The 27444-nt window shown below is 47.2% G+C and overlaps 1 protein-coding gene across 1 annotated transcript in view; it reads right to left on the reverse strand.

Moving 5' to 3' along the window:
* Positions 1-27444, reverse strand: part of IGFBP7 (insulin like growth factor binding protein 7) — a 73194-nt gene that overhangs the window by 1044 nt on the left and 44706 nt on the right. The window contains exons 2-4 of the mRNA XM_084625613.1: positions 6302-6411; positions 3299-3415; positions 1077-1201 (exon numbers count right to left, since the gene is read on the reverse strand). Of these exons, the coding sequence (XP_084481739.1) occupies positions 1079-1201; positions 3299-3415; positions 6302-6411 (350 nt within the window). The 3' untranslated portion in view covers positions 1077-1078. The remainder of the gene's footprint in view (positions 1-1076; positions 1202-3298; positions 3416-6301; positions 6412-27444) is intronic.

A 27444-nucleotide genomic window follows, 5' to 3' on the forward strand; every position in this document is an offset into this window, starting at 1 on the left:
AGCAAAAGGGAACCAGGCTCAGCACAACTGTCATGCATTGGATGGCACCCGAGGCAGGGTTGCCCTATCACAATGCCCCTTTAACAGCCTTGAGGTACACTCGTTTTATAGACTGGAGTTTATATAGACTCCTTTTATAGACTTAATTTATTGGATGCATGTATCCCCTGCATTTGTGATAATGGATTTCTAAAATTAGGTATAATCTGGTCAAAACCAAGCACCTTTAGCAAAGGGCATAACTTAGTTATGTTAGTGTCTGACTTGACCCAATTCAGTAAATTACTCGATGGTGGGATTCATTTATACTCTTGCTTCACTGCTGGACAATCTTCTTTTTTTTTTTTTTTTTTTAAAAAACAGATCTTCCAGCTATTCAGATGTAATTTAAAAGAGCAGCAATCTAGAACCTCCATGAATGGATTATCACACACATTTATAGGTTAGTGTATGTAAAGGTTGCTAGGATGGAGGAAGAGCAAGGCAATTAGGACTACATGTATTGGCAAAATAGTCCTGCAGTTTTTGGAAGTGTTTTTAAAGCCTTTTATACTACTTGAAATTCTTTTCCACTGCATGCATCCGATGAAGTGAGCGGTAGCTCACGAAAGCTTATGCTCTAATAAATTTGTTAGTCTCTAAGGTGCCACAAGTCCTCCTTTTCTTTTTTCAGATAACATGGTGTCTGGAGAACCAGTGAAATCACCATCATAGCTTGAAAGCTGAGCTATTTGGAACAGAAGGGATTTTTAGTCCAATGTTTTAACTTTTACCTAGTTAACCTCCTTTACCTAACACATATTTGGGAAAAAGCATGTCTTTATTAAATATGCAGCAACCCAAGTCTCGGTTATTTGTGAGCTCTTACGCTGGAGGCCTCCGTGAAGTGCTTCACCAAAATAGAAAAGACTGGGTTTGACGTTAGAAATATCTGCAATCTACAGCTAACAGTTTTAAATGCAACTTTTCAGGTTGTTCTCTTATATCCTAAACAACCAAAGGGTGTAAAACCCATTTAAAAAAAAAAAATCTTTGCACATATATAACTGTGTTAAAACTCTGCACATATTACCTACCTTTAGATATGGGTATTTTCATGTAAGGCATTGACAGTAATTCGTGCAGAGGCTGTAGCCTCTCCTTTGGAGTTTGATGCATGACACTCATACTCTCCAGCATCCTCTTTACTCAAAGGAGATATCTACAAAAACAAGCAGCATGTAGCCTTGTTTACTACAGAGGATTTGGTCTCAAGTTACTTTGCCTTATTGTTGGGTTGTATAACAGCAGTAAACAATAGCACTAGTAACAGACTCACTACGGGTAACTGATGGAGTGGGAATTAACACTCGGAGGCTGCACATGTCCAGAATATTTCCTTGGCCAGTAGTATGGAAAATGCTCACGTTCTGAATGTGCAATAGTTTGTTTAAAAAAATTGCATCATAAACTGAACTTCTAAAAATAATGAGAATTTATTCCCTATTAACAAAGAAAGCACAAAACTCAATCCTGACTTCTTTCAGCTGAGCCAAAGGGCCATCAGTGGCTTCAGTCAGCCTGACTTGGTCAGTAGTGGTTTGCCCTAGTTCCCAAATCAGATAGGTGGCACAGTACGGCAAGCGCTCTGGTACCTGTCCTGGAGCTCAGCGAGTCAATCCACTCCGGGTTTCACTCTGTCTTACACATCAGGATTTGCTTTAGCCAGACTTCAAACCTTTTTTATGTTTGCTTAGGTGTGTGTCTGTGATGTTTTAGAACTTCCTGTTGTCACTGAGAGGGAGACAGGAAAAAGCAGTAGTCCTAATGCTCCTCTCCTCATCATAGTTTGGTTGACTCAGTAGTGTATTTGCCCTTCTCCAAAGCTTCCACCTCTGTTTTGGTGTACAGCGTAAGCTAACGCTGTTGAGTTCCATTCCCCAGCCACCACCTCATTGGGCAGCTGAAGAGATTGCAGTGTGGTCTGTTCTTGCCAAAGCAAATCTGTCATGCCTGACCTATTGTGCCATCCTCTCTGCTGACTTCCCTGCTGCTGCTCTTTCCCCTGTCCAATCCACTTCCATGCATTACAGCTCAGGCCCTAGGATGCTGCTCCAGTTGTCACGCTCCCACTCAAGTAACTCCCTCTCTGAGAACTTTTTTTTTAAAATAACCTTTTAACTTTAAGATTTAAATGTCTGGGATGCAGATTCCTGAGCTTTCACATTCCTTGAGGACACAGGTTAGAGATGCTAAGAGCAAAGGTTTTCTGTGAACTCCAGGACAGACCAGTCCTGTCATCTTCGCATAGCAATCATCAGTCTGAGCTGTAGGACATGGAATCAAGTGGAGGTAAAGGTCTCTGCCCCTTTCCTCTTTAAGTAAACTTATACTTAGCAGTTCAGAGTTCTTTGAGGAGGGCATCTCATCTGGCCAAGCTTGTAGCTATGGGGAACAGAGTCTCTTGAGCTGTACAGACTTGATTGGAAAGAGTGCCCCAGCAAGACAGGTACCAAATATAAACAGGTTTCAGAGTAGCAGCCATGTTAGTCTGTTTTCACAAAAAGAAAAGGAGTACTTGTGGCACCTTGGAGACTATTTGAGTATAAGCTTTCGTGAGCTACAGCTCACTTCATCCGATGAAGTGAGCTGCAGCTCACGAAAGCTTATGCTCAAATAAATTGGTTAGTCTCTAAGGTGCCACAAGTACTCCAAAATATAAACAGTGCTTTAGAAAGGCCAGGCTGCTCCTAGCTTGGGTTTGTGGGGCTCATATGACGTTATGAGAGTGACTCTGTGGAGAGGGAGGGTCTAGGGTAGCGCTCAGTCTTGCACTATGCTCTACAAAAGGTAGGACAGGACTGCTCTGATCTCCTGTGGAGAGTTCCACTCCCATGTGACCTTCACTGAAGATACCTGGACTCCAGTGCTAGCAATCCCTGTCCTAGCGGCCTACTGTGCTGCACCCGTTGATTGCAGTATTTTACAGACAGTGCAGAAGGAAAGGTGGTCTGTTATTTCAGTCTGGTCCTATTCCTGAGAGCTTTTAAACATCCTGCTCTTCCTTCTCATTATTTTCACACACATTTTGCAGGGGTGTAAATAATTACAAAAGATAAAGGAAGCAAAGAACTGGGCCAACTGAATGCATTTCATCTTACTCCTTGTCATACATGTCACTGCTTTTTAACTTCAAATTCACATGAACTCTGTTTTCAACACCAAGAAAAACACTGCACCTACTCGATTGTAATTTCCCAGTACTATGCACAGAAACTTGGATCTTGCTGATAGTATGTGAAAGGGCACAAGTACTTACCAATACCCAGCCAGTCACTTCATGTTTCTCAGGACCACCACGGGTCTGGATAGCTAAGTTGTCACGGTCTCCAGGCAGGAGCTCCAGCCTTTGGACACCATATTGTCCCCTTATTATCTGAGCAGAAATATTAAGAGTCAAGTTGTCAGTAGTTTGACAAGATTGCCATCATAAATACCTGCACTACCTAAGGCCCAAAACCCCTAAAGCTTTGTCTACACACAAAAGCTGTCTGGGTTTAACTAGGCCCATACAGTTGGTGTGGTTATACTGATTTAAAGATGTTCCTACCACTATGACTATTCCTATAGGGAAAGAGAATGAATTACACTAGTATCTGCATCCTGGTGGGGAAGTTTGTACTGTTATAACACTGATAAAACAAAAAAATCATACCTCTAACTGACAGTTATACTGGTACAAAATCGGTATGCAGGCCTAAGACAGACTCTGGCCTGCAGACTGCATGTGAAAGTTTTACTGGTAACTAGTTTGAGTAAGGGTGTGATTTCTTACCATTATAGTTGTACCAGTAAAAGGCATAGTGTGGATGCATGGCTATACCTGTTAAAGCACCTCTATACCAGTATAACAGCAGCCCTACCAGTGGGGGAGTCTATAGTAGTTAACGCTGTACAACTTTCTAGCTTAGGCAATTTTCTAGCACTCAGCATTGTCCCTAACTCTGTTCCCACTGAAGGCAGTAGTAAAAAGTCCCCAGACTGCAATGGGAGCAGAGTTAGGCCACTGCCTAGCATTTCGGAAGATCCTATCCTAAATGCCTGAAATGGTGCAAGTATGGTATAAAAATGGGAAAAGGTTGTTCCATGGCGGCTGCTGTCTGTTTTTCAGTAGCACCTACAGTCCAAAGGGCCAGAGTTTCAAAGTGTTCAGCACCCAGCAGCTCCCACTGTCCTTCGTGACAGTTTGGAGTGTGGGGCTGGATTCTCTATTCTCAGTGGAAGCTGCTGGGTGTTGAGCCCTTTTGAAAAAAATTGGCCTTTGGGCTCTGGAGCAGTGGGAAACTAGCACTGCACATGCTGTTACCAGGGCAGGGTCCATGGCACGTGACTTTCCAAAGGAGAATGGTGCACAAAGTAAACCAAAGGCAGCAACCTGAGCATCCACTGTCCTAAAACCAATGTTTTCTAGATGGCCATGGGCAAGAGTGGCAAAAAAGGCTTGTTACTGTGAAGCTTCTAGACACCAGTCATATAATCATAGAATATCAGGCGTTGGAAGGGACCTCAGGAGGTCATCTAGTCCAACCCCCTGCTCAAAGGGGGACTAATCCCCAATTTTTTTTTTGCCTCAGATCCCTAAATGGCCCCCTCAAGGACTGAACTCACAAGCCTGGGTTTAGCAGGCCAATGCTCAAACCACTGAGCTACCCCTCCCCCTTCCACACTATGCTGCCTGGAAGCAGAAAACCACAGCTCTTTGTTAATGTGTAATTTGTGTTTTTTCAGCTTTTTTGGTGCAGGGGGAGGAGATAACAAAAGATCTGCCTCGTTAATCAGCAATGAAGCTAATGGTGTGAACAAGCTGCACCGAGCAATGCACCATACAATGTTCTACAGTTCATTTGGTACATACGATTCCTTTCCATGATTATTTTGTTTACAGAAAACAGCAGCTTAATTCTGCCCTTCCTGCGCCCCCCTCCAGTGCAGTGCTCCAGTAAGTTCCTGAAAGTGCTGGTGCGTGGCATGTTTAGTGGCCCGTGAGAGGAGGCTGCTATTTCTCTGTGCTGGACTTTACCTGGTGACTCTGGAGCACCCAGCTACTTGCGGAGCTTTAAAAGTCCACTGAAGACCTCTCTGGCGACGCGCGCCACAGCTGATTTCACTTGCAAACAACAAGGTCTCCTTTGTCACCAGGAAGTGCTGTAGTTGGCCCTATTATTTAGGTGGGTCACTATTTGAACAGTTTTCCTCAAAATATTTTAAATATACATTATTTGAAATTGATTGTAAAGGGCTATAAACCAGCAGAGGTCCCAAGAGCCTGTGGGTTCGAGAAGACTAGAGAAGTGATGGAGTCTGCACACTGGCACTTTTTTTTATTTAACCTGCACACTGTTTGAAATTTAACACCAAATCAAAGGCTTCTCTCTATCCCATCTCTTCCAAAGAGGCAGCAAAGCGGGAGGAGCACAAGTGAATGTATGGAACCTGCCCGGCTTTGGGTTTCAGGCTCCTATGAGGTCCCAGTGCCAAATTCTGATGCAGTTTCTGAAGCTGAAGGTGCATCCTCCTTGCTATTAACTAAGGGTAAAAAACAAACCCAGGCCACCAGCACTATCAAACCATACACCCCAGGAGCAGCATCACTTCAAGGCTAACATAAGAAAACAAAAACACTACAGGATTACTATGACTCTGACCTGGGCATACAAGGCCAGTGTTTTCAAAGCCACAGGCATGTATGAGCTTATTATCATTGGGAAACATTCTTTAGCTACTCTTCACACCAGTCTTTAATATGGCAAAGCATAATTGTGTTTCTCTTATCAGCATAAACAAAAGTACAAAAGAAAAATATTTTTTGGGAGCAGAGGGGGGAATTAAACAAATCCAGATTGGGGAGTGGAAATGGGAAATAAAGATTTTCTTTCTTTTTTTTTTTTTTTTTATCTTTTTGCATTGACTGGAGAAACTCACTGGAAACATGCTCTTCTGCTGGTGGGTTTGCTGTAGCCTTTATCTTGCAGTTGCTGTCTAACAGTCGTAACTACCCTTTGGAAAGGGCTACAGTTCATAGGTGGTGCTGGATTTGGTAACACATTTGGTATTTTTCTAATCCTTGCACAAATGGGACTGCCCTTCTTTCTTGCCACTTTAAAAACAATGCGGAGCTTGCTATAAAATGCCTTTCTTTATTATGGACTAATTCTCTCTGCTCCTCTGCCATCTCCCCCAAGAGGTGAAGAATATGGTACTATAGTAAATAAACATGGCATAATCCATGCTACTCTTGAAAAACAGATCCTGTTCCACTGACCTTATTCCAAGTGAGCACTGGGGTTGGAATGCCCATGACTTCACAACTCAGGTAAATCTTTGCTCCAGTGACATTCCAGATTTCCTTAGGGGGAGTCACAATGGAAGGCCCTGAAAAGAGAGAAATCCTTTAAAACAGGTGACTCCAACTTGATGTCTGGTTCCCTGCTTCTTGTTTGTACCCAGTTACAGTCAATAGTTTTTTAGTGCCAGGGACTCTCTAATACTATTATAGACAGGTTTGGTAGCTCCACCCAATTAAGGTTGCCCAACACTTCCCATTATAAGACTCTGTTTTCAGTTGCTTATGACTTTGCCAAATTTGAACTGTTTGGGCTGAAATTTTCCAGACTGGATGTCTGCCTCAGGCTGAATTAGTTTGGAAAATTTCAGCCAAAATGGTTAAGCTGCTTCTAAGAACCAAAATAGGGGAAAATATGTTGTTTTACCCGCATTAAAAAATTTGGGTGACATTTTCATTGAGAGGCTCTAACACCTTATTGCTTTGAAACAGGGGCTTGAAATTTGGCAGGGGAGTGGCCTTTGTGTCAGGTATGTGCCTTTTGCCACTCCCATGAAAATCTGCAAAATTTGGCCAAGTCATAAGCCTTGGAAAAATTACAATTTTCACATGCTCAGTAGAGACTTGCTAGAGTTTATCATCTAAAACCTTCTTAGATTCTGTCCACACTGAGCATGCTCCAGCCTGGGGACACAGGGGGCTAAGAAGGACTTTCTCTGCAATTGCAGCTTCCAGCTGTTCTGGGCTCTGCTGGGTTCCAAGCCTGAGTCTCCAGTGCTCTCAGTGACCCCTCCACTGGTGCCCAGGCAGTGAGGAGGAGGAAGCTGCCTGATTTGAATGCTGAAGGGACAAGAGCTGGATTGTGTGTGTGTGTGATCCGAGCAGCATCCCAATGCAAGAGAGCAAGGGGCTCCCTGATAGGGAGTTTCAGCTGGTCTGACCAGTTCAGTGTACCCCAACTCATTAATGTCATAACTGGTGTCTAAAAGGTATCATGTAAGATACCAATAGAAATCTAGTAACATACTAATCATTAATATTATTGCGAAGTGTAGGTATGGAGGACAAATTCAAAATTACAAACGTATTGGGAATTACGTTCTTAAAGTGTGTCTGCCAGGCAGGGCTGAAATCACCCCACCCTAGACAATGGAATGTGGTTCAGCCATCTTGAAGGTACTTCCAAGGTATCATGGGAATCCATTTACATAAGAGGAAACAAAACCGTCAAGCTAACAAGGGGAGGAGATAACCACTGAGCATCATAGCAGGGGGAGGAGACTGCAGGAACAAATAAATCTGGATTTTAGCAAACACCAGGGAATCTCCTTCCTTACAGCTTGAAAGAACTTTACTGTAGGGGGTATTAGGGTAGCCAACTTTCTAACCACACAAAACTGAACACCCTAGCCCCACCCCTTCCCTGAGGCCCTGCCCCCCCACTCACTATATTCCCCCTCCCTTGGTGGGTCATGCTCCCCCACTCTCACTCACTTTCACTGGACTGGAGCAGGGCGTTGAGATGCAGGAGGGGGGGAGGGTTCTAACTGGGGGTGCAGGCTCCAGGGTGGGGCCAGAAATGAGGGGTTCAAGATATGGGAGGGGGCTCCAGGCAGGGGCAGGGAGTTGGGGTGCGTGAGGGGGTGAGAGCTCTGGCTGGGGGTGCGGGCTCTGGAGTGGGGCTGGGGGGTTGGGGTGTAGGAGGCGGGGTCCAGACTGGGGGTGGGGCTGAGGGATTCGGAATGTGGGAGGGGGCTGCGGGTTGAGGCAGGGAGTTGGGGTGCAGGAGGGGGTGAGGGCTCTGGGCTGGGGGTGCAGGCTTTGGTCTGGGGCTAGGGATGAGGGGTTTGGGATATCTGGGTTTTGGGGGTGCTCAGGCTGGGGCAGGGGATTGGGCGTGGACTTACCTCGGGTGGCTCCCAGTCAACGGTGCAGCAGGGCTAAGGCAGGCTTCCTGCCTGTCCTGGCGCCACGCTGCGCCCTGGAAGCAGCCAGCAGGTCCGGCTCTTAGGTGGGGGGGAAGGGTGGGGAGCCAGGAGGCTCTGTGCACTGCTTTAGCCTGCAGGCACTGCCCCCCCAGCTCCCATTGGCTATGGTTCCTGGCCAGTGGGAGTGCGGAGCAGGTGCTCAGGATGGGGGCAGCACGCAGAGCCCCATGGCTCCCCTGCCTAGGAGCTGAACCTGCTGTCTGCTTCCAGGTGCAGCATGGTGACTAGACAGGTAGGGACTAGCCTGCCTTAGATCCGCAATACTGCCGACAGGACTTTTAACGGTCCTGTCGGCGGTGCTGACTGGAGCCGCCAGGGTTCCTTTTTGACTGGGTGTTCCGGTTGAAAACTGGACGCCTTGCAACCCTAGAGGGACCTTTCACCTAAAAATACGAAGGAACTGAACACTTTGGACTTTGTGGGAGATCCTGACCAAGGGGTGGTCAGCCATCTTGCTGTGGTAAGAATCTTACCTTGAACCAAGACTAGTTTTGTTAAATCTTTGCCTCTAGAAAGTGTTTTCACTTTAATTTGCTTGTCACCATTTCTAACGCTATCCCTTGTACCTGAACTCACTTAAAATTCCACCTCCTTTTGTTAATAAATTTGCTTTACTTTTAATCTGAACCAAGCCAGTACTGTGTTTTAACTGAAGTGATAGTTAACTCCAGTTAATGTGGCAAGCTGTGGAGTTTGTCTCTTTAGAGGAGCAAATGAACCTTATTATTCCTCTGACTTGTCCAGGAGAGGGCTGGACATTGCAGAGTACATGGTTTGGGGAAAATTTGGGACTGGGGGTGCTGGAATCACCTTGCCAGGTGTAACCAAGGCTGGTGGAGATCAGAGTGTGGCAGGGATGTAACAAGCAGGCCACTGGAGTCAGAATTGCTGGTCCAGGGTTGCTTATCACACAGACACTCAGTGCATGCTGAGATGCTGGCTGGGAGTGTACAGACAAGGGAGCTACAGCACCAGAACATTTTAAGGCACCCAGGGTTACAGGGCAGGTGATTGGGGGTGGGGGAAGGAGATTGTGACAGAACCTTTGGTGGTGAAGGTGGGGCTTATGGGGAGGGGGAAAGGAAAACTGGGCCTCAGTGTTGGGCGGGGGGAGACTTGGACTGGATGGGAAAAGAGTCTGGGGCTGGGAGACTGGGAGCTAGCAGGGGGGCAGAGGGGTTCAATGGATGCAAAATATCCCCTGCGCATGCTCTTAGCAGGCTATGCATGTTCTCAGCTCTGCTGCACACTTCCTGTGTGACCTGAGGCAAATCACTACCTTGCTCTGTGCTTCACTTTCGACATCTCTAACATGGGGATGATATTTCCCTACATCACAGGTCTCTAGTGAGGATGCAGTCACTAACCCATGCTAGGCCATCAAGACATTACACAACGAGTATCTCAACCAAAGTGTAACAAAGAAATGGTCTGGTAAATTACCCCACCAGCAAACTTCCAACTGCTACCTTCCCCCACAGTGCTGGCCCTTTGTTTAGGCAGAAGCTAGCAAATGTGTGTGCATGCATGAGTGAATGGGAAAGAGAAAGGTGTGGGGGGAGGGAACACAGGCCAATGCGTGTAAGAACAGGGAATGGGGGGAGGGCAGGGACGGCTAGCTTTCCAAATGAGCTCAGCTCCCACATAGGCAGTAAACAAAGTGGCCAGACTGTTCTCAATGGAAGCTGCTGGGTGCCTGGGCCCTTTTCATAGATTCATAGAATATCAGGGTTGGAAGGGACCTCAGGAGATCATCTAGTCCAACCCCCTGCTCAAAGCAGGACCAACCCCAACTAAATCATCCCAGCCAGGGCTTTGTCAAGCCTGACCTTAAAAACCTTTTAAGGAAGGAAATTCCACCACCTCCCTAGATAACACATTCCAGTGCTTCACCACCCTCCTAGCGAAAAAGGTTTTCCTAATATCCAACCTAAACCTCTCCGACTGCAACTTGAGACCATTCCTCCTTGTTCTGTCATCAGCTACCACTGAGAACAGTCTAGATCCATCCTCTTTGGAACCCCCTTTCAGGTAGTTGAAAGCAGCTATCAAATCCCCCCTCATTCTTCTCTTCTGCAGACTAAACGATCCCAGTTCCCTCAGCCTCTCCTCATAAGTCATGTGTTCCAGTCCCCTAATCAATTTTGTTGCCCACCACTGGACGCTTTCCAATTTTTTCACGTCCTTGTAGTGTGGGGCCCAAAACTGGACACAGTACTCCAGATGAGGCCTCACCAATGTTGAATAGAGGGGAATGATCACGTCCCTCGATCTGCTGGCAATGCCCCTACCTATACAGCCCAAAATGCCATTAGCCTTCTTGGCAACAAGGGCAGACTGTTGACTCATATCCAGCTTCTCGTCCACTGTAACCCCTAGGTCCTTTTCTGCAGAACTGCTGCCTAGCCATTCGGTCCCTAGTCTGTAGCGGTGCATGGGATTCTTCCGTCCTAAGTGCAGGACTCTGCACTTGTCCTTGTTGAACCTCATCAGATTTCTTTTGGCCCAATCCTCTAATTTGTCTAGGTCCCTCTGTATCCTATCCCTACTCTCCAGCATATCTACCTTGACTCGTTGGACGTGTTGTTCCTTGACTTTAGCAAAGCTTTTGACACGGTCTCCCACAGTATTGTTGCCAGCAAGTTAAAGAAGTATGGGCTGGATGAATGGACTACAAGGTGGATAGAAAGCTGGCCAGATCGTTGGGCTCAACGGGTAGTGATCAATGGCTCCATGTCTAGTTGGCAGCCGGTATCAAGCGGAGTGCCCCAAGGGTCGTTCCTGGGGCCGGTTTTGTTCAATATCTTCATTAATGATCTGTAGGATGGCGTGGATTACACCCTCAGCAAGTTTGCAGATGACACTGAACTGGGAGGAGAGGTATCATAGAATAGAAATCATAGAATCATAGAATATCAGGGTTGGAACGGACCTCAGGAGGTCATCTAGTCCAACCCCCTGCTCAAAGCAATTAAATCATCCCAGCCAGGGCTTTGTCAAGCCTGACCTTAAAAGCCTCTAAGGAAGGAGATTCTACCACCTCCCCAGGTAACCCATTCCAGTGCTTCACCACCCTCCTAGTGAAAAAGTTTTTCCTAATATCCAACCTAAACCTACCCCACTGCAAGTTGAGACCATTACTCCTCATTCTGTCATCTGCTACCACTGAGAACAGTCTAGATTCATCTTCTATGGAATCCCCCTTGAGGTAGTTCTTTAACTTGCTGGCAAGAATACTGTGGGAGACCGTGTCAAAAGCTTTGCTAAAGTCAAGGAATAACATGTCCAGTGCTTTCCCCTCATCCACAGAGCCAGTTATATCATCACAGAGGGCAATTAGATCAGTCAGGCATGACTTGCCCTTGGTGAATCCATGCTGACTGTTCCTGATCACTTTTCTCTCCTCTAAGTGCTTCAGAATTGATTCCTTGAGGACCTGCTCCATGATTTTTCCAGGGACTGGAAGATCTGGTCATGTCATTTACGTGCCCAGATGGGAGTCGTTACGTACTGAGTTGTTTAGAAAATCTGGCCCTAAATGCTGACCCTCAGGCTTCACAGTGTATTAAACACAAGCAGTATTTCAGGAAGGAGAAGAATGGGCTCTGTTTAATCTCCTTTTTTGTAGGACTGCACTGCAAACCTGCTATTAATTTCTTGAAATAGAAAGCGAAATCCAAATGAATGTGTCATGTTTATTTCCACTCAATTAAAGCTTTCAAGGCTGCATCCCAGAACTAAATCTAAGAGATGGTATTTCCTGTTTCTCAGAAGAATGGTTCATATCAACCACTGACAAATGGGTAAGAGAGCTATTAAGGCAGGGATACTCTCTGCTCCAGCCCACCCCTTCTTCATCCATTTCCCCAACGGCACCAATACCCCTAAGTGCGAACTGATCTGGAATGAAATCTCCCATCTCCTGGACACAGGAGTGACAGAAGGAGTTAGCTCAGAAGAATAGTTCTCAGGGCTCTACTCTACCCTCTTCATAGTTCAGAAGCACACATGAGGAGTCAGAGCCATGCTACATCTCAGAACGCTCAGCAAGTGGATGAAGAAAACAAAATTTCCAGATGAAGACCCTTCTGCGGTGTCATCTCGCATCAGGGGGATCTCCTAACCTCAGTGGACCTCAGGGATGCATTCACAACCCCATTCGCAGGCTTCTGAGATTTGCTTATGGCACAGAGCACTATCAGTACCGAATCTCCCATTCGGTCTCTCGTCAGCCCCAAGGGTCTTTACGAAGATGCCAGTGCTGGTCATAGCCAGGGTTAGGGTGCAGGGGACTGATGTATAGCCCTTTCTGGATGAAATTCTAATCAGAGTTCCGACCCAGCCTGTGGTGCAATATGCCACATTGCGAACTCTGGACCTCCTGCAAGCCTACGGCTTTCTGATAAACATCAAGAAAAGTTCCTTGATCCCATTGATAACCCAATTGGGAGTGGACATAGGCACCTCACTGGAGAAGACCTACCTCTCACTCAACAGGTTCTGGAGGATCCAGTATCTCATCTCCATCCTGCGTACGTGCACCAAGCCAACCATAGCTCAGTGCCTTCAACTACTGGGCTACCTGGTGTCATGCACAGGGGTCACTGCATGGGCAAGACCCCACATCAAGTGTCTCCAGGCCTCCTTCTGAAAGGATGCACCAGTCTCCAGAATACTTGACAGATCAGGTGATGATCCTGAGTCAGGTACTCTGCTCTCTAGCATAGTGAGCAGTTTCTGAGGACTTTGCTTCTCGCAACCTATGCCAGCTTGCTAGGTTGGGGAGCATACCTCTGGAGCCCCAAGAACAGGAAACACAGTATCCATCTCCTGGAGCTCAGAGCCATCAAGCTGGCTCTCAGGAGACTCCAGAGCTACCTACAGGGCAATAAAGTGCTGGTCCAGTCAGACAATACAACCACAGTTGCATACATAAACAGCCAAGGGGTAATAAGGACTGTAGCTCCACATGAAGAAGCAATGGAGATATTGGAATGGGCAGAAAAGACCCTACCTTCCCTAATAGCGATACACGTAAAAGGGGAGCTGAATCAGAAAGCAGAAATACAGTCGACAACTCAGAATGGTGCCTGAAACAGAAAGTCTTCAATCTGATCTCAAAGAAGTTCAGTTTCCCCTCAGTTGATCTGTTTGCAAGTTGCAAAAACACCAAACAGCTGAAATACTTCACCAGAGAAGCGGATCCCATGTCCATGGCAGCAGATGCCCTGTTGCACAGATGGCCGCAATGTGTGCTATATGCATTCCTACCCTTCTCTCTCATTAGGAAAGTATTCCAAAAGATAAAGCATGAACAAGCAAAGGTCATTATAACAACTCTGTACAGACAAAAGAGGCCCTCATCCTTCGATCTGATGGAGCTAAAACTAGAATCACTGTTACAGCTGCCACTCAGACTAGACATTCTTTCCCAAGGCCCTTTTCTCCACCCAGACCCAGACCATCTTCAGTGGACAGCCTGGTTATTGAAAGGGAACCATTACCAGCAAAAGGCCTGTCAAGGTTCCTTCCCCACTCTGAACTCTAGGTTACAGATGTGGGGACCCGCATGAAAGAACCCTATGCTTATTCTTACCAGCTTAGGTTAAAAAAGTCCCCAAGGTACAAACTTTGCCTTGTCCTTGAACAGTATGCTGCCACCACCAAGCGTTTTAAACAAAGAACAGGGAAAGAGACCACTTGGAGACATCTTCCCCCAAAATATCCCCCCAAGCCCTACACCCCCTTTCCTGGGGAAGGCTTGATAATAATCCTCACCAGTTGGTACAGGTGAACACAGACCCAAACTCTTGGATCTTAAGAACAAGGAAAAATCAAAGAGATTCTTAAAAAAAGAATTTTAGTTAAAGAAAAGTTAAAAGAATCACCTCTGTAAAATCAGGATGGAAAATACAGGGTAATAAGATTCAAAACATAGAGAATCCCTCTAGGTACCTTAAGTTACAAAAAGACACAAAAACAGGAATATACATTCCCTCCAGCACAGCTTATTTTACAAGCCATTAAACAAAAGAAAATCTAACGCATTTTCTAGCTAGATTACATACTAACTTTACAGGAGTTGTAAGGCTGCATTCCTGATCTGTTTCCGGCAAAAACGTCACACAGACAGACAGAACCCTTTGTTCCCTGCCCCCTCCAGATTTGAAAGTATCTTGTCCCCTCATTGGTCATTTTGGGTCAGGTGCCAGCAAGGTTACCTTAGCCCTTTACAGGTGAAAGGGTTTTGCGTCTGGCCAGGAGGGATTTTATAGCTCTGTATACAGAAAGGTGGTTACCCTTCCCTTTATATTTATGACAAGGCCTCTCTCGTGTCCAGGAAAGTCTCCACAATAAAAGTCCATTCCTCCATCTAGACCAAGTTCAGTCTGTTGTGCCAGAAGTGCAGTGTTAATTCAAGACATCCTGGAATTCCAGCAATTCTGGACTTTCTTCAAGAAGATGTGGATAAAGCTCTTCAATCCAGCACCTTAGCATGCCAGGTATTGGCCACCACAAAGTCCTGGCTGGGATGATTTAGTTGGGGTTGGTCCTGCTTTGAGCAGGGGGTTGGACTAGATGACCTCCTGAGATCTCTTCCAACCCTAATCTTCTGTGATTCTATGACCATTAGTGGTCTATTAACGGGATCCTTGGGCAGCAGATTTCTCAGAGCAGTCAGACTGGCCAGACCAGCAGTCAGACCAGTCTTCCCTAAATGAGACCTACCATTGGTGTTGAAGGCCCTAACCACTCGCTCTTTTGAGACTGACTTCTATATCAGCATTTAATCTCTCCATGAAAACCTGTTTTCTGGTCAGCATCATGGTCAGCATCTGGTCAGCATCATGCCTGCTAGGTGAATTCCAGAGTTGGCAGTCCTATCTATGCAGGAACCCTATTGTGTGTTCCATGATGACAAGGTAGCACTGAGAACTCTGCAGTCCTTTCTTCCCAAGGTGAACTTTCCTTTCCATACGTCACAGAAAAATGTCCTTCTTTCCTTCTGCCCAAATCCATCCCAGAAGTGTGGCACACTTTAGATGTTAGAAGAGCACTGAAACTCTACCTCAAGTGCACAGAATCCACAAGGTCATGTACCCTTTTGTCTCCTTTAATCCAAAATGCCAAGGGCTCAGAGTCTCAAGGCTATCTGTCGCTAGGTGGGTCAGATTATGCATTGTTGAGGTTTACAAAGTGCTAGGAGCTCCTGTTCTAGAAGGAGCCAGGGCACACTCTGTGAGATCTAGGGCCATCTCATGGAACAAGTGAGCATGGGCCTTCATCGCAGAGATATGCAGAGCAGCCACATGATTGTTGGTTATATCAAACATTACAAAGTGGACTTTCTGTCCTCCACAGACACCTCTTTCGTCAGGAAGGTGCTCCAGTAATAGCCTTGCCTTTTGGACAATCCTTAAGGAGGGGGTTTACCTAACTATATCTTCTTTTGTTTATCTTTTCTTGTCCCTCAGTACTCCTGATCACTGCTCTCTACTTCCCAGGTATAGCAGAATTGTGGGAGACAGTGGGACACAGAATGGAAAATTTCTTAGCTGATGTTTTCCTTTCTTCTAGCAGTATCTCCCACAATTCTACCCATCCTTGATGGCTTTCTGTCAAGGGTCAGCATTTTATTTGGCCTATGTATCTATGTACACCAGGCCAACTCTCAACATGGTAATGACTTTGACATAGATGTTATGGTTATAAATAATTTTCTCAATGCGTGTTTCACACAGCTTTGGAATAACTCAACTGGCGGCAAGCAGAAGAAGAGGACGTAGCCAGCACAAGCTGCGGTACAGTTTTAAACTGCCTCCAGAAGCTGCAGAGAAGAGTGGCTCGAACACAGCAAAACTGTGGGAGATGCTGCTAGAAGAAATAAAATTATTGGGTGAGAAATTTTCTGTTCTTAAACATACAGAGAAAGATCCTCAATTGGTGTCAATTGTCAGAGCCCCACTGAGATCAATGGAGTGGTGACCATTTACAACAGCTAAGGAAGTGGCCCCTTGTCTTAGAAGCAAGAGATGGCAAAGCCGTGTTAGTTCCCTAGCTCGTTCCATCCGTCCTGGTGCACGGCCACTCCCTACTACAGTATGTTCCTAAGTGCTCTGTCCAGGTTAGTACTGAATGATTCCAGGGATGAGGCTTCATCATGTCTCATAGGAGACTGTTTCTCCAACCAATAGACCTCACTGATATTCAGCCTATATTTTCCTTTTTTTAGTTTTACCCCATTGCTCCTGATTAGGTTTTCATTCACCTTCTTGCATGGTTCTCACGGGTCATCTTACAGGGACTGCAGCATCACTGATGGGCATGGAAACATGGATTGCAGGATTTTGCTGCATGGCTGTGAGAAGGGATGGGCATGATTCATATATTCTATGGCCAGAAAGGACTAGTGTGATCATTTAGTCTGACCTCTGGCATCGCACAGGCCATGGGACTTCCCTGAATTAATTCCTGTTTGAACTGTTTCAGCACTGTACACCGGTGCTGTACACACTTCCCTTTTTATTTTCTCTCCTACAGTGTGTTTTTCTTTTTATATCCTTCCTTTCCCCCACTCTTACGCTGTCCTCTCACCTCCTTACAATGGGCCTTGACAAATATGTCCTTCAGCCTCAGGGGGAATTAATTAATTGCTAAAACAATGCACTGGTGATCAGTCAGGGCTGGGTATTTTGTTCTCTTGCCAGGTATTAAACCCACTGTCAAACGCAGCCCTTATTTTTATCATCAGAATATAACTAATTCTATTAACTAACTGATAATTAACTGATAACTGAGTGTTTAATTAGGGTTCCTCTACACTTTAAATCTTTCTTCCTCCTGACAATTTAATTTTGCAAGTCAGTTAGTGGCTTTAGTTTCCTTGATACACCATAGTTCTCTTCAGGGCCATGCAGTACAATATCAGACATCCCAGGCGCATACTGTGAGACCACAAAATATACCTGAACAAGGGCCCGGTATGTAGGAAAAGATCAAACCTGGATTACAGATCTTGGAACATGGGGTTTGATCATCCCCTGCCTGAACCATTTGGAGCTGCTTATACAAGTGCAGAGAGGCCCCAATTTGGCAAAGCACTTAAGCATGTGCTTAAGCCCCATTACTTAAAAGTAAAGCACATGCTTAAATGCTCTGTTGAATCAGGGCCAGTGAGTGTATATTCCACTGGTGAGTGTGGGTTACAGGTCCCTGTCTGTGCCAATCCATACATAATATGAGTCTATTACAGCCCCCGCTAAAGAGCACTGGCTCCTTAGCTCAAACTGTGGCAGCTCTTGTTTTTAGCTCTAGAGATCCCCAGTGTGTCAGCCAAGATGGTGGCTGTCACAATGCAAAGTGGGTGTGAAATGCTACCCATCTGAGGGCATGGCTACACTTGCAGATGTAGAGCGCTTTGAGTTAAACCTGCCTTCGGAGAGCACAGTAGGGAAAGCGCTGCAGTCTGTCCACACTGACAGGAACAAGTGCACTGGCGTGGCCACATTTGCAGCACTTGCAGCGGCACTGGGAACGGTGCATTATGGGCAGCTGTCCCACAGAGCACCTCTTCCCATTCTGGAGCTGTGGCTTGTGGGAAGGGGGTGGGGAATGCGGGACATTCTGGGTCCTGTCCCAATGCCCCGTGATGCATCAGTTTTCATCCCAGCAATCCCTATGCTTCCATCCACATCTGGCGCCATCTTTCAACGTTTTTATACTGCGCGCTCTGTCTTCCCTTTAGGTCTGCAGGAATGGAGCCCGAACTGCTGAGGAGTATGCTGACGAGTCTCGTCAGCACGTCACGTTTGGCAGTTGAGTTATTCCTTATGATCCAAAGTGACAGTGAGGGCTCCGATGATGATATCGACTCGAGTAACGCATATGACATGAGTTTGCTTGTCGCATTCATGGACATGCTCACCACCGTGGAACACTGCTTTTGGGCTCAGGAAACAAGCACTGAGTGGTGGGATCACATCGTCATGCAAGTCTGGGATGTCGAGCAGTGGCTGCAAAACTTTCGGATGAGAAAAGCCACTTTCACAGGACTGTGTGAGGAGCTTGCCCCCACTCTGTGGTGCAAAGACACAAGATTGTGTCCCTGATGGTGGAGAAGCGGGTGGCTATTGTAATCTGGAAGCTGGCAACTCCAGACAGCTACCGATCAGTCGCTAACCAGTTTGGAGTGGGGAAGTCGACTGCTGGAATCATGTTGATGCAAGTTTGCAGGGCCATTAATCACATCCTGCTCAGAAGAACCGTGACTCTGGGTAACATGCATGACACTGTGGATGGCTTTGCACAAATGTGTTTACCTAACTGCGGAGGGGCGATAGATGGCACACATATTCCAATTCTGGCACCAGCCCACCTAGTCTCTGAGTATGTTAATCGGAAGGAGTATTTCTCTATGGTTCTCCAGGCGGTTGTGGATCACCATGGGCGTTTCATTGACATTAACACAGGCTGGCCCAGAAAGGTGCATGACGCACATATCTTTTGGAACACTGGCCTGTTCAGGAAGCTGCAAGCTGGGACTTTTTTCCCAGACCAGAAGATCACCGTAGGGGAAGTCGAAATGCCCATTGTGATCCTTGGAGACCCCACTTACCCTTTAATGCTGTGACTCATGAAACCTTACACAGGGAGCCTTGACAGCAGCAAGGAGCGGTTCAACAAAAGGCTGAGCTGGTGCAGAATGACTGTGGAGTGTGCTTTTGACCGTTTAAAGGGCCGCTGGTGCTCTCTGTATGGGAAGCTGGACCTGGCCGATGACAGCATCCCCGCGATTATATCCGCGTGCTGTACCCTCCATAACATTTGTGAAGGGAAGGGTGAACAATTCACTGAGGCATGGAACTCGGAGGTTCAATACCTGGAGGCTGAATTTGAACAGCCAGAGAGCAGGGCTATTAGAGGGGCCCAGCGTGGGGCTGCAAGGATTAGGGATGCACTGAGGGAGCAATTTGAGGCTGAAAGCCACCAGTAATATCTGATGCCCTGCATGGGAGTGAAGTGCAGTGGTTCCAATGTTAGTAGGAATCTGTGTTTGCTACGCTGACTTGAAGTGCCTGTTTCTTTCCTGGGCTAAGGTATCTTTTACTTTATGCAATAATAAAGAATGTTTTCAAAGAAAAAAATTCATTTATTGAAAAGAAAATTCATTTACTGAAAAGAAACACAACTGCTTGGGAAACAGAAAGGGCAACGGGGTGGGGTGGGGAACAGTACAATCACAGATTTGCGTATGTCCTGTTATCATACTCAGCCTTCCTGTCTGGACTGCTGTGCAATGAGTGCTGCACTTCAGGATGGTTGTATTGCATGGTGATGGGGGTTAAGTGCAGTGGGTAAGGTTGTAGTTTTCAGGGCTGGGTGGTGAAGCTACGGGTGTTGGAGGCAGCTGGTGGTGGTAAGAATCCAGATATTGGGGCAAGTGGGTTGGAGGTGACATGGGGGCACAAGGGAAAAAATTTTGGGACAAGGGCTGCAGGGGGGGGTTGGGCACGGTAGTGCTCCGCCTGCATGGCTACGAGCACCTAGATCGAGTCACCATTTTGGAGCTCCCATGGGTTATGTGTGCTCACTTTGGGATGGTCAAATTATGCTATTGTGTAGACTGTACTTGCCCTTAAGTATGGGGGAATCATTGCTCTGTCTGGTGTGAACAATGCTGCCTCTGTTAAGTGTTGCATTTTGCCTTTACAGATGCAACCTTGAGATCTCAGCCATCCGTGTTATCACTGGCCGAAAGACTCCAAAGAATCAGAAAGAGGCCACGTAGAAGCAAGGAAGACATGTTGCATGAAGTAATGCAGCATTCAAGTAATGAAAATTGAAAAGTGCAGGAGTGGCGGGACAGTGAAAGGAGGATCCACCAGCAGAATGAGGAGTGCCGGCACAAAAGCGTGGTGCTCCAGCAACAAAGCACAGATCGGCTGATAAGCATAATGGAGCGCTGAGAGGAGTAAGCACAGGGTCAAGCGTGACTGATTGTTTCACGGCTGTACTGTCCTCTGGGTTTCTGTGCCTTGGGGAGAGCCAACAGCGGCAGGGGGCCGCTATACTAAACACTGTCCCCACATTTTCCACAGGAGTTCGTCCTGGAAGATATCTCTCTGCTGAGGGTGACCTGGGAAGCAAGGGAGGGTCTTCTACTGCAATGCGGCTTCCGCCCTGACCCATATGCAGCTTGCCTGTGGGCAGCAATTGTCCCCCCGCCCCTCACGGCACAGTGGTGCAGACAAGTTAGCCTTACTGGGACAAGGAACACAGTGGCTCTCCCGAGAAACCTGTGCAAGCTCATTGCCCAAGTTCTGGATGAGACCTTTGAAGAGATCGCTGAGGTCGATTACCATGATGTGAGAGAGCACATCAATGCCCTATTCCGCATCTAGGCATGCATGCAGCCCTAACCCTCCTCGCCCCAAGAGTCTGCACCGAATAACTTCCTTCCCAAAATAAAAGCCACTTACTGGGAACCTCCTCTAGTGTTTGTCCTTCCCCAAGCACCGGCCGCCGTGACTGGCTACCTTCCTCCTGGCTTGAGAGCAGCTCCTGGCTGCATGCATCTAGGGATTCCGGGGTGTCTTCCTCTGCCTCAGCACCCTCACTCCCACTTTGCTTGTCCTCCTCCCGCCTTGTTGAACTGGGCTCTGCAGTGTCCACAGTGGTACTCGGACTGGAGGTGGGGTTGCCCACAAATATCGTGTCCAGCTCTTTGTAGAAACGGCAGGTCGCAGGGGCAGCACCAGAGCGGCTGTTTGCCTCGTGGGCTTTGCGGTAGGCATTCCGCAGCTCCTTCACTTTAACCCTGCACTGCAGGGCATCCCGGTCATGGCCCCTTTCCATCATGTCCCTTGATACCTGCCTGAAGGTATCGTAATTCCTATGGCTGGAGCACAGCTGGGACTGCACAGCTTCCTCCCCCAAAAACTGATGAGTTCCAGCACCTCGCCATTGCTCCATACTGGGGATCGCCTGGTGTGTGGAGGCATGGTCACCTGACAGCACTCCACGCCTGGCTGAGCAAACAGGAAGGGGATTTTCAAAATTCCCAGAGAATTTAAAGGGCGGGTCTGGCAGTTGATCACCTGAGGGCAGGGCAGTAGAGTTCAAAGTGATGACCAGAGTGGCTAGAACAGGCATTGTGGGACACTTCTGGAGGCCGATCAGAGTGCAGTAACAGACCAGGGCATCCACACTGGTGCCGCAGCGCTCCCGCGGGGGCGCACAAAATGTTATTCCACTCGCCGAGGTGGAGTACCAGGAGCAGACCAGCCGCAGAGTCAGTGTGCTCTACGTGCCTTGCCAGTGTGGACGGGTAGTGAGCTAGTGCACCCAGGGCTCCTTTAATGCGCTGTAACTCACAAGTGTAGCCAAGCCCTGAGTTTGGAACATAAGAACATAAGAACGGCCATACTGGGTCAGACCAATGATCCATCCAGCCCAGTATCCTGTCTACTGACAGTGGCCAATGCCAGGTGCCCCAGAGGGAGTGAACCTAACAGGTAATGATCAAGTGATCTCTCTCCTGCCATCCATCTCCACCCTCTGACAAAGAGAGGCTAGGGACACCATTCCTTACCCATCCTGGCTAATAGCCATTAATGGACTTAACCTCCATGAATTTATCCAGTTCTCTTTTAAACCCTGTTATAGTCCTAGCCTTCACAACCTCCTCAGCAAGGAGTTCCACAGGTTGACTGTGCGCTGAGTGAAGAAGAACTTCCTTTTATTTGTTTTAAACCTGCTACCCATTAATTTCATTTGGTGGCCCCTAGTTCTTATATTATGGGAACAAGTAAATAACTTTTCCTTATTCACTTTCTCCACACCACTCATGATTTTATTTTATTTTATAGACCTCTATCATATCCCCCCTTAGTCTCATCTTTTCCAAGCTGAGAAGTCCTAGCCTCTTTAATCTGTCCTCATATGGGATCGGTTCCAAACACCTAATCATTTTAGTTGCCCTTTTCTGAACCTTTTCTAATGTATATCTTTTTTGAGATGAGGGGACCACATCTGTACGCAGTATTCAAGATGTGGACGTACCATGGATTTATATAAGGGCAATAAGATATTCTCCGTCTTATTCTCTGTCCCTTTTTTAATGATAGAGTATGATGAAGTGAGCTGTAGCTCATGAAAGCTTATGCTCAAATAAATTGGTTCGTCTCTAAGGTGCCACAAGTACTCCTTTTCTTTTAGCACAGGGATAGTTGCTGATACAAGGTGTAGAGTAGGTAGGATTGACAAGATAAATTACAGCAAGGGCATGCAAAGGAGTTTACACTGTTGGTGCCTGCTTCATATGTGAACTAGGTGTGTAACAAGCTGCTGGACTGCACTGTTGGAACTACTGTATGTAAAACATCAAGGCCAAGTTTCTGCTGTCAGCAGCACCGGTATAAATCTGGAGTAGCTCCAATGGCTTCTGGGATGTTGCTTTGGATTTATACATTGTAACGGACAACAGAATTTGGCAGAGAAAGAAAGAAAGAAAGAAAGAAAGAAAGAAAGAAAGAAAGAAAGAAAGAAAGAAAGAAAGAAAGAAAGAAAAGCTTCCTTAGATGCTTCTGGGACAAACTCAGTGGGGATGTAAGGTGGGGGAAGTCAAACAGCACGTCAATTGATCATTCAGTGGATGTGTGAAATGAGGGTAATATCACCAGTTTGGCATTTAGTCAGGACCAAATTCAGACCTCCCATAGGTGCCGCACATCTGGCTGACCTCAACAGTAGCTGTGCCTGTTGAATTTGGTCAACACGGAATGCCAAGTCTGTATGTGACCATATATATCATAGTGCACCCATGCAGGGGGCTGAGTTAAGGCTGCATAAATGCTTGACTTTGGAATCTAAATTATGTTTTTTTAAGGGAGGGCTTTGTTTTATTAATATAATACATAGCTCCCCCAGCACAGTAGTTCTGGAACATTTCATAGAAGCAGTCCTCTCCTGGGGGAACCTCAGTCTCCCAACCTTCCCAGCACACCATCAGCTGTGCGTCTGCAGAGCACAGCCCAAGAACTGAGGAGAACATACTAGTGCCCTATGCAATACTGACTCTACTGAAAGTTGCAAAGGAAAACGCCATTTTAGACCTATAGAAATTAAAGATGGAAAAGGCCTCTTCAGATCATCTGCTGCTTGCCAGCACACAGCCACTTTCTGCAACCTGTTACTATTGTTATTTATGTCTTTCAAACAATGGGACACCCAGAACACCCCTGAACAGAATATCCCACAGCCTAATGGATCTCACTGGGACAGGAAACTTCCTCCTGTGCAATCTGTTAGCTTTCCTACACTCCATCCCTGTGTACTAGTCACACCCCTTTGTCCCCCAGTTCTGCACCCTTCTTGGCATTTACTGTCATCACCCTTCAAATACAGGGGCTCTTCTCATAGTGAAGCCTGGGGGGTTTCACTAAAGGCTTCTCTTTAACTAAAGCCAGTCTGGCTAGCAAAACCTCCCCTCCTCTGACCCAGGAGAGGTGGCTGGGCATCTTAGGGATATCCATAAATTACATTATACCTTTTTTGGTGATTTTCAAAACTTACCTGCCCCCTTGTAAGACTTTGTAACACTGAAACAAAGACTCTGTCATGCAAAATTAAGGATCTATCTACAACACGTTAGGTAATTTATGGACAGCCCCCTGTGCAGCCATAGGGAGAGGGCCCACTCAGGAGACATAATTCTTCACTCTTAATGGGAGCGCTGGGTAATTCTCCTGACCCCTTCCTCAGCAGAGCAGAGGCCGTTTCTCCTCCGCTACAGGGTGGGTTGGTGTAGAGCAGTTGGCTGGCCACTACTGTGTTGCCTACGTGCCCCCTTGTTGGGGGTTCAGATCTTTAGGTCTGAGCAGGGATGGGTCCACTGACAGCTCTCCTGCATTGCCATGCCACCAAATTCCTCATAGGCCTGGGGCTACACTGGGGCAGGGGTTCAAACTAAGATACGCAACTTCAGCTGTGCTATTTCCATAGCTGAAGTCGAAGTATCTTAGTTCAACTTACCTGGCCATCCTCACGGAGGCGAGTCGACTGCGGCGGCTCCCCCATTGACTCCACTTACTCCTCCTGCCGAGGTGGAGTACAGGTGTCGATTCGGGGATCGATTTATAGCATCTAGCAAGACACGATAAATCAATCCCCGATAGAGCAATCACTACCTGCCAATCCGGGTCCTACTTTCCACACACTCATCACACAGAACCACAGCATTTCTGCTCAGTGGGAGGCTTTTGTGACTATAGTGTGTGTGTGTGGGGGGGGCAGAATGTTAATATTTTACCTTTAGAGGACCTGACTCATCACTGTTACTCCAGCTTTACACTAGGGCAGTCAAGGGAGTACACCAGTATAAAGTGGGAGTACTGCCATGGGAACAAGGCTCAGTGTTCACTTTCAGAATGGGCCTGGGTCTCATTGCCTTTACACTCTTTCTACATGCTACTAACATTCATGATGTTATAACAAGACTTGCAATATTTCCTTAGAGCCCCAACACTTGGAGTCCTGTGACTACATGGAAATTGCAGCTCCCATTTAAAATAAATAAAAAAAGGTAGATCGTTTCTAGTCTTCATGGTAGTGGAGAAAAGCTTGAAAATGTGACCCCTAAGGACTCAAAAACTGGAAGGCAAATTCAGTAAAAGCATGTTGGGGGAATAGGGGATGCCGGTAAGTCAAAAATTCCAGTTAACTAAGAGGGAGGGAGTTTGGGTGTGGGAGGGGGGCTCAGGGCAGGGGGTTGGGGCGTGGGAGGGGTTTTGGGGTGCTGGATCTGGTCGGTGCTCACCTTGGGCAGCTCCCCAGTGACATGTCCTTGCTGCTCCTAGGCGGGGGCGTGGCCAGGCGGCTCTGTGCGCTGCCTCTGCCCGCAGGCGCCGCCCCCACCGCTCCCATTGGCCGGGGTTCCCAGCCAATGGTAGCTGCAGAGCCAGTGCTCGGGGCGGGGTGAGGGCAGCGCATGGAACCCCTGTGGCTGTTCCTCCACTTAGGAGCAGCACGGACATGTTGCCGCTTCCGGGGAACCATGCGGAGCCAAGTAGAGAGCCTGCCAGCCCTGCACCAACTGGACTTTTAATGGGTATCAGAAATGCTCATTTCTAGAGCTTTTTGGTTGGTAAAGTGCCAGATAACACAGCTTTTACTGTAATAAGGACCTGACATTTGTTATTTTAAAAATCTCCTGATTTTTAAGATAATCTCCTTATTTTCCAGGGGTCTGACTCATGATTTGTGAATGCCTGGGATCGGTCATACTGGTTGTTACATCCGTGTAACTCCACTGCAGTCAAGGGAGCTGATCCTCACGTACACAGGTATCAGCAACTGGAGAATCAGGCCCAATATCTTTACAACCAGAAGGACAGGGGCCTCCTGTCCCTTCCCACATGAGAGCAGAAAGCAAGAGAAGAAATCTGGCCCAGGCTATCACAGAGCAACAGCTTGTTCTAAGCCTTTGATTTGGAGAGAGCAAAGGAGAACACCTGTTTCCTGGCTGCAATAGCTGCTGGTAGTCTGAGTTACTATCTCCCCTCCTGTGTTCACTGCCTGGAGAGGGCCAGAACAGGCTTTCAAAAGCAGCAGCTGGCAGAAGGAGGGGGAGAGAATTCCAAACCAAATCTTGCCCAGAAGAAGACAGGATCCCCTTGATTATACACTTGGAGAAAGGAATTGTTCTCCCCACTCTCCCCTAAACTTCTGGGCTGTGCTCATAGCATTCAAGCTCAAATGCACTGGGAACACTGGAGGGAAGACTCACATACTGCAGTGCGGGTCATGGCCAGCATTTGGTCTACTTATTTTATTTTACAAAATAGTGTTGTGATTGCAATACAGATAATGCAGGAATGTGCTCAGGAATCCACTGCCTTTGGCTGGAAAGCCTAGTTTTGAAATTGAATTTGGAGAGGTTATGACCTTTTGTCCTGATTTACTTGGTCTGGGCCTGAAGCCGGTAAGGGAGTGAGTGTCCCCAAGAGATGCACAAATGTCATGAGAAGAAGCAGCTCTTCAAAACAGAAGGAACTGATGCCTCTTGGGTCTTTTGTTTGTCAGACCCTAGCATCCAAGACTCATCAGATGCCCCAAAATCATGATTGGCTTAAAAATCATCAGATTTAAGATAATAATAATGAACAAAAAGAAGTCAGGATGCTTTCTGATGTTTTATCCATTAGGAAAAGCTGCTTGGCCCCAATCTATGTGAGATCATCACAATTCAGCCTTAAACATGCCCAGGAAAGCAGAAGGCCCCCTTGTCCATCAATCGGAGGGGTCTCTGCTTATCCTCTCCTATCCGCTGGCTTAGCAGTTGCCTCACTCACATTCCCTCTCCATGCTCCCGTACAGTCTGCTCTCCCTGCCTGGATTCACTTGACCCACATCTTTCCTCCCACAGCATCCTACTCTTCATCATTCTCCCTCTCTGACCCACTCCATCTCCTCACAATGACTGTGCCCCTCCATCTCCACACACCGCCCTACTTTTGTGCACCCTTCCATCTCCTCATGCCTCCCCTGCACCATTCCATCTCCTCATGCCCCCTGCCCCGCACCCCTCCATCCCCTCACACTGCCACTCTCCCCTGCACCCCTCCATCTCCTCATGCCTCCAGCCCTGTACCCCTCCATCTCCTCACACTGCCCCCTCCATTGCACCCCCCATCTCCTAATGCCCTCCCCCTGCTCCTCTGTATCCCATTTATTTCCTCCTGCTCCCTGCGTCACATCTGCACCCCCTCCATTCCTCATGCTGCCCCACTCCCCTGCACTCCCTCTGTCCCCCACAATCACCCCTTCCCTCTGCCCCAGGGAGAGTGCGGTTGGGGAATGCAGCACAGACTATGCTTAGGGCCCTACCAAATTCACAGTCCATTTTAGCCAATTTCACAGTCATAGGATTTTAAAAATTGTAAATTTCATTATTTCAGCTATTTACATCTGAAATTTCACGGAGTTGTAATTGTAGAAGGCCTGACCCAAAAAGGAGTTGTGGGGGGGCTCACAAAGTTATTGTGGGGGGGGGTTGCGGTACTGCTACCCTTACCTGTGCACTGCTGCTGGCAGCGATGTTGCCTTCAGAGCTGGGCAGTCGGAGAGCAGTGGCTG

The sequence above is a fragment of the Lepidochelys olivacea genome, assembly GCF_965140295.1.
Source record: "Lepidochelys olivacea isolate rLepOli2 genome assembly, chromosome: 4".
NCBI classification, from domain to species: domain Eukaryota; kingdom Metazoa; phylum Chordata; order Testudines; family Cheloniidae; genus Lepidochelys; species Lepidochelys olivacea.